The following is an 8,352-nucleotide window of genomic DNA, read 5'->3' as shown; positions in this document are numbered from 1 at the left end:
AACTATAGTTGTGCCGTTCCCGGTAACATTACCCATTTAGTATGGGGAATGTTACCGAGCGAGAAATTTCTCCATACAAAATGGGGAATGTTACCGGGAACGGCACAACTCTATACACAACCATCCGTAAACTTGCAAACATATCACATTCAGCAGCATACTAAACAAGATCTGGACAAACCGAGTCTGATTTCCACTTGAACTAGTGACTAGTACATGAAGCAGGTACTCACGCAACAGCGGGTCCCCCTCGTCGCTCGCCCCGTCTCCGGCCGCCATGTTTAACCGGAGCATGTCATCTAGAGCAACCAACATTATATTAAACCCCACGTTCCGCGCAGTAACCAGGACTGAGTGAAATTTCTTCTTTGCAATAGCTGGTTACATCAAAGGATTTTTTTAGTACACTTTGTAATCTTTAAGTAATTAATTTTTGACTGTTCTTATTACTAATGATAATATTAAAAATTTTGCAAAAGGTACTATGTTACCCTAATATGTTTAAATTTTAAGTAACTTCACTGGGTGATCAGTCCAATATTCAAATATTTATACAAATTTTAAAATGTAAATTTAGCCCGCTGCTCACACATCGTCACATCTTCTAAAGCTGTTTTTAAAACAAAGTACTCACGCAATATGTCGTCAGGTACTTCATCTTGATCCATCGTCTCTGGCTTGACCGTTGACTCTTCACCTGAACCGATACAAATTTTTAAGCAACAGGCTAGTTTAGCCACAAACCTAGTAACCACTACTGTAAACCAAATTCCAACCAAGTAGTGAGGGTTTGGAACAAACTGCCAGAAGATGTGGTCTCGGCCCACAATGTCAACAACCAAGACAAGCACATACATGTGTCTTCTAATACCTACTTCACAATGACATTAAGTACTAAATACAAGCAACATCAGTTCTTATAACTGCCTGTCAGCTTATTAACCTCTTCTTCATTAGTATTGTTATTATTTTCATTTTTATTTTGATGATCATGATAGAAATTCTTATATTTTTGACATTAATGCAAACTTATTATGTAATTGTCTTTGATGAAATAAATCATCTAATCTAATCTAATCATTTACTGCAAGTATTGCTTTCCAATAATTTCCTTATATGGTGATCCACGTTCCAGCGTACAGATACAAATACAAATAGTTTATTATCATAAAAGTTGTTTACATGTGTATCAATATATCCGTCAGACTCCAAACTAGGCTGAGCCTGTATCTTGGAAGTCTGCGAGAGCGATTGACAATTATGTCCACGTTATTAATGTTATTATACATATCTTAATACTAAAAGTAATTACTACAATACAAGCTAAAGAATACAGAAACTAAACTAAAAGATCTAAACATGATATTCAAGTTTGGGTGTGAGCGTGTGTTTGTGTGGGTGGTGGTGAGTGTGCCAAAAAGGAGTGTGTGCATGTTTGCAGGTTTGTATTAAGTGGGTAGGTTAAGCCTTCGTTGTCAGTTTTTCCGTCTCAGCATAAGATAAAGTATTCAACCATCTTGTCACTTTAACTTTGACATTGTGAACCGAGAATGATTTTATATCTAGAGCCCTACAAATATTGTTATAGGTGTACGGATGTGCGAAGTCTGGAGACTTTCTGGACAACGCAGACCTAACTGGGGGTAGATGTAGTACATAATTATTTTCCATCGTATTTTCATGGAAATTTACAAACGTGTCTTGCTATATCAGTCAGTTTTGGTACAAAAAATACTGAGATTGACTGAAGTAGCATGACAAATAAAATACGAATGTTTCTGAGAAAATATGATGGAAAACAATTATGCACTACATCTGTATGAGAAGTTAAATAATAATAATGATTATGTATCACTGCTGAGGAGTAGACTTACCTGATACAGGCCCACTAGTCCCATCTCTATTCTGTATTTCTGTATTTTCTGGCTCAACAACAGATTCTTCCTCTAGAGCAAACAAACACAAAACAAATCACATTAGGTATCTCTCTGTTAAAAATGCTCAAGCTAAGATTTTAAAGCAATCCAATAACACTATCTGGCCGGAAAATGGGCAGTCAACCCTCAGCAGGAGTGTGTATGGTGCTGCTGGTGGCGGTGATAGTAGCATTGTTATTTAGTGGACTTCTATATAGAGTTCAAATGACAAAAATCATTACTTGTTTGATGGCTGGCGGATTCTTTACCTTTGACATGGCTCCCTCCTTGCAGCCGCGTCTGCAGCTCCGCCTGGCTGCGCTGCACTTGCAGCTTGAAGTCGCTCGCGTCTCGCAGGCGGCCCACACACGCCGAGCAGATGCCGCACGAGCCCGCGCCGCCCACCACCAGCTGCATGTTAAATAATCCATCAGGTCCTGATAACCTAACACTGTTTGTAACAATAATATCTATCTTTATAACACTTTAATATCTATCTTTAACTGAACAAGATTTTAAGTTTGTGTACGTTTCGCTACACTAACAAGAATGTCGTACTTACATTTATGTCAAAGCACTCTTTGATCATATCGGCATAAATCTCTGTTTGGCCGAGATGTGTGTACGGCGTCGTCAGGTCCTTATCCGGAGGACACAGCAGGCAGCAACGACAACGACACGCATGCATCACGTCCATCACGGCAACCGCTACGTTGTTTCTAATCAAAGAGCATATAATCACTACGTTCTTTTGTAATTATTTTAATTAACAAGCTAACTTAACCTCAAATCTTAAAAATAGAAGCCAGAAGTGGCAACTCTATGGTTCAAGGTGCTGTGCGGTGTCAATTCAATTCACGCAAATATAGGCTAGTGTAAGGTCACATACACCAACGAAACTGTCATATTTACATGTATATCGAAGCACTGTTTGAGCATGTCGACATATATCTCCGTTTTGCCGAGATGTGTGTACGGCGTCGTCAGGTCCTTGTCCGGAGCACGCCGCAGGCAGCAGCGAGGCAGCGACACGCGTGCGTCACGTCCATCACGGCAACCGTGCGGTGCGCAAGAATACTCCAATGGACTCAAAATAATACCACAACAACACTATTAATATGATTAGAGAATAGGCAGCCCCTCGGGCCTTTGCTACACTCAGTTAGTCAAGAAGAAAATAAGTATCCACAAAATGAAATAAACAAATAAAAATTATTATTAAAAGAATTAGTAGAATTACGTATCCCGTAGAGCCCGTAGATATATATAGAGATGAATTGAGGGGGGGCACACTTAAAGCAGGCAACATTTTTCATGGCCGGCAGCGCCTCTAGCGGCCAGCGAGAGTACTAAAATACCCGAGATAGGCCACCGTTGCTTTATCTGGTGTCTGGTATCTGGTAACTACATCTAGTCCAATTGTGGCCTACTCCACATCAGTACTAAAAGAACATTAATAAATTAGATTCCCGAAACCTTCTTCGTATGGACCCACGATTCCCACGAATGCTTATAACATGGCGGCGCGCGAGCCGTCAGCCGTTGCTAGGCAACGATCGTCGCTCGCGCAGGTGCCGCGCGCGCCCGCGCCGCGCCCCTTCACTTCAGTTCAGTGTTACCTACGTCACGGGAACAACCGCACGCGCATCAGTAGCTTAAATCCTATCCGCGTACCGACTGTGATATCTGATTATAAATACCTAAAGACTCATTGACTATTAATCATATATGGTGCATGAACCTGATAAGTGTTTTGGTGAACTGTGTGTGCTTGTGTAACTGCTTGTTTAAACGTTAACCTTAACAAACCTTAAACTGTAATTTTAGACATTACATACTGTTTACGAAGTGCGTGCATTATCATTTACGATCCACGTAGGTCTAACACCCACACAATAATTCAACTATGGCTCAGTTTGTAACGTTGATTATTAACAGTTGCTTAGATATACTAATTCTTTTTCTATATTGGATACTCAACATAATTTTGAAAATATTTATACATATTTTACTGGAACTAAAATTTGGACCGTAGTTGTAAGTTATGGACTAAAGTTACCTGAGTTTAGGGTACATTTCTTCACCTTAATATAAATTAGGTGAACTTGAGTGTACCTATATACAGTAATAAAAAATTAAAAACAAATTGATGTTTTATATCTCTTTTATTTCGCTAAATTCCCTACATAGGTACACTTTTTCAGACATGTTCATTGAGTAATCTGTAATATTTAAGGGAATTTATACTTGCCGAATGTAGCATAAGTACCTACCGTATACATATGTATTTGGAATCTCGATCAGTTTTGTAAAATTGAAAATTCGAATACAGCTGCATTTTACCGCAGCTCAGTATACTTGTGCTAAAGCTCTGTTTTCCTAGGATAGCGTTGCCGTCATATAGCGGTCGATTCAATACAAAATAATACGGATAGAGTAGTATTTTGTATGAAGACGGCCGGCCGCTATATGACGGCACCGCTATCCTAGGAAAACAGAACTTAAGCGCGGCAGAAATTCCCGCGCTACAGCAATATAAACGCACACACGCATACCTATACACAGATGCACGATATACAACTTTAGTCCGAAAACCAAGCTTACAGGTGGCAGCACTTTCCATACATGCACCTTGAACCATAGAGTTGCCACTTCTGGCTTCTATTTTTAAGATTTGAGGTTAAGTTAGCTTGTTAATTAAAATAATTACAAAAGAACGTAGTGATTATATGCTCTTTGATTAGAAACAACGTAGCGGTTGCCGTGATGGACGTGATGCATGCGTGTCGTTGTCGTTGCTGCCTGCTGTGTCCTCCGGATAAGGACCTGACGACGCCGTACACACATCTCGGCCAAACAGAGATTTATGCCGATATGATCAAAGAGTGCTTTGACATAAATGTAAGTACGACATTCTTGTTAGTGTAGCGAAACGTACACAAACTTAAAATCTTGTTCAGTTAAAGATAGATATTAAAGTGTTCTAAAGATAGATATTATTGTTACAAACAGTGTTAGGTTATCAGGACCTGATGGATTATTTAACTTGCAGCTGGTGGTGGGCGGCGCGGGCTCGTGCGGCATCTGCTCGGCGTGCGTGGGCCGCCTGCGAGACGCGAGCGACTTCAAGCTGCAAGTGCAGCGCAGCCAGGCGGAGCTGCAGGCACGACTGCAGGGAGCGAGCGTCAAAGGTAGGCAAACACTGGCCATCAGACGAGTAGTGAATTCTAGCAATCCCGTTGGGGCTCTTTACAGAAGTCTACTGGAAAACTGTTACAATCACGTGTGATTTGCAATCTACATGGTGGCACCATACACACTCCTGCTGAGGGTTGAGTACCCCATATCCAATAGTGTTATTGGACTCCTTTAAAATTGCTGTTTGAACATAAATTTAACAGGAAGTTGATGTGATTTGTGTTCTGTTTGTTTGCTCTAGAGGAAGAATCTGCTGTCAAGCCAGAGAATCCTGAAATACAGAAGGAAGATGGAACCAGTGAGCCTGTATCAGGTGAGTGCTGTAATTGTTATATGCCTATGCAATTTGTGCTGAGTCAGTGATACAGCATGTTATACATTATTATATGAATATATTATAAAAAAATATATAAATAAATATTATAATAATCACTATGAAGTCAAGAGTACTGTGTTTTAGAAGATGTGATGATGTGTGAGCTGGCTAAATTTACATTTAAAACATCTGCATAAATAATGTGAATATTGTTATTGGACTGATCACCCAGTGAAGTTACTTATAATTAATGGATATTGGGATAACATATTACTATTTATGTAAGAACAGTAAGAAAGTATGAACATAAAATGAATTACTTCAAGATAACAAGTGTACAAGAAATTGATCTCAGTCTCTACTAGGCTATTACTGTGCGGAACATGGGGTTTTATTTTTTTTATTTTTTTTTATTTATTGATAATGGGAAACAAACAGCGAAAAATGACATATAGATAATTACACTTATATATGGCTTATGTATGAGCCAAAACAAATTCCACTACTGAAATTAGATAATTATGGTTGCTCAGAAAAGACTTGTTTGTTAAACTATCTCTAGATCTAGTGCTAAAGAACTAAACAATGCGAATTTGAAACCAGAAATGTGACATGCATTAATTTAACTTAATTTTACAATAGTAAACTATCAAAATCAATTATATTATTTGTCCTAATAGTAGCAGAGTAATATATTATATTATTTGTTCATTTGCTCTTAATTGCAGAAACAAATTTTTGTACTGACGGAATGAAAAACAAGTCAATATAGTGTTTGTTGCCCTAGAGAACATGCTCCGGTTAAACATGGCAGTCGGAGACGGGGCGAGCGACGAGGATGACCCGATAGTGTTGGTTGCTCTAGATGACATGCTCCGGTTAAATAAGGCGGCCCGGGACGGCACGAGCGACGAGGATGTTCCACTGTCGGGTGAGTACCTGCTTCATCTACTAGCTAGTAATTAGGTAAAGTAGAAATCGAACTTCAGTTTGTTCAGATATTGTTTATTAAGGCTTTCTATGCGCCTGTAGTGGTCGCATATATGAAAGAGTTATGACAGGGGTTCCCAATCTTATTCAGCTAGGCAATTCGAAATAGATATGTAATATGGTATACCAAGGAGAGCGTACATGCATCAAATAAAGGAAAAACTCAACGTCGTGTCGTATCAGGCTGTCAAAGAGAAGGCAGAGGACCACGAAACATGGAAATTGCTCCACCGACAAGAGACTTACTCTTAAGTATATGATGATGATGGTGAGGAGGATTGCCTCGCGGCGCCCCTCCTTACTGTCTAGTGCACCAGGGCGCCGCGACGTACAATCTGGGAACCCCTGAGTTATAAGATTCATACAGTTTTCTATTTGATGCAAGCAGAGTAATAGCAACCCCAGACACACTTTCTATCTAACCGCGTAGTGAAAGTGTGGAACAGTTTGCCCGAGTCAGTGATCAGTGCACCCTCGATAAACTCTTTTAAAAACAAACTCGATGAACACTTTCGAAGACTACAAAACACAAGTGACATTGATGTGCACGTATCAGCTTTAAACTGCCTGTGCATTCACACATACCTATTTATAATATTTTTCACATAATTAAATCGAAAAAGGGCTTTTTCTTATCTGAGGGATCAAAGTAACACTTTTCTGTTCTAGGACACTATTTTTACAGTTTTTGCACATTTTTTTTTTAGCTTATATAATATTTTTAAACATCTTAATTACTTCACAGGTGATGTGAAAAGCAGTATGTTTTACATGGTAGCAAAATTATTTCCATCTTGGGCGTAGCACACTTGAATCCCTCACTACGCTAAGGATTCTACTTTAGATTCTATTATAGAATCCTTCGCTTCGTTTAGGATTCAATGTACGCCCTCGCCGTAGATATGTAATTTTGCTCCCTTGTGACACATTCTACTATTTTTCTCCTGTGCTGCAAATAAATATAAAATTCACCATATCACTGGCAGCGTTGCCACACTGAACCAGATCTGTTGCACCAGGCACGACCCGGAACGAGGGTGCCAGATCCCTGAGTCATCGACACAAACACACGAATAGTATGTTTGTTTCAGATGAAGAGCTCCTAGTCAAGCCAGAATCAGCGAGCGAAGATGTTACTAGTGATGAGATGTCGCGTAAGTACCAACTTGAATAGAAAACACAAACTGTAGCATTGGGAAGGTTTTCCCATCGGTGAACCAATCTACCAATATCACAGAATAAGTAATAGTATCATCATACAGAACTTGCGAAAGCATGCGATCAACGGAATGTAGGAAAAACGACTGCCATCTCACCTTCCAGCCCATAGAGAAAAGTAAGTCTTATTGGGAACAATCCGGTTTCCTCACGATGTTTCCTTCACCGTGTGTTGCATAAAAATGCCTTGATTCAAGCACTATTTTTGTCCAAATATACCAAAACCTATCGCAGTAATCCACGCTCGCAAATAGGAGCCTGTAACACTACTCAATTTAATATGCTACTGTACTGTAATGTAAGACACAGCCTGAAGTAGAGTTGTTGTTGTAGTGGAGGAGCGGGCAGTCAAGTCGGAGCTGTCGGACGAGGCGAGTGACGAGGACTGCGTGTCGGGTGAGTACTGCAACACTACGAGTTATTCCCACTAGTTACTACTAAGTTGTTACCACTGCAGTGCACTGATAACAGCCTAAGTGGTAACTAGTGGGAATAATCCCAACACTACGATACTACTGCACATAGTATGATACGAGCGAGATTATACTTACGTACGACTCATATTCATACCACTTATACTCGTGATTATATAGCGAGGAAATTTTTACATTGTATGTAGCGGAGATGAGAATGTTAAGATGGGTGTGGGGCGTGACGAGAATGGATAGGATAAGGAATGAGTGCATAAGACGCCCCATAATTAGTAGCAAAAGT

The 8,352-nt window shown here is 39.7% G+C and overlaps 1 protein-coding gene across 1 annotated transcript; it reads left to right on the top strand.

Moving 5' to 3' along the window:
• The first annotated feature begins 3,433 nt into the window (after positions 1-3,433).
• Positions 3,434-6,396, top strand: LOC134751295 (uncharacterized). Its single transcript, XM_063686680.1, has 5 exons — positions 3,434-3,528; positions 4,661-4,817; positions 4,969-5,107; positions 5,356-5,427; positions 6,218-6,396. Exons 1-5 carry the CDS (start codon positions 3,434-3,436, stop codon positions 6,394-6,396), a joined length of 642 nt encoding a protein of 213 aa, XP_063542750.1.
• Positions 6,397-8,352: the final 1,956 nt, after the last annotated feature.

The sequence above is a fragment of the Cydia strobilella genome, chromosome 21 (assembly GCF_947568885.1).
Source record: "Cydia strobilella chromosome 21, ilCydStro3.1, whole genome shotgun sequence".
Taxonomy (NCBI): Eukaryota; Metazoa; Arthropoda; class Insecta; order Lepidoptera; family Tortricidae; genus Cydia; species Cydia strobilella.
Note: the sequence above shows the minus strand (reverse complement) of the source record. Positions and strands in the feature narration are given on the sequence as shown.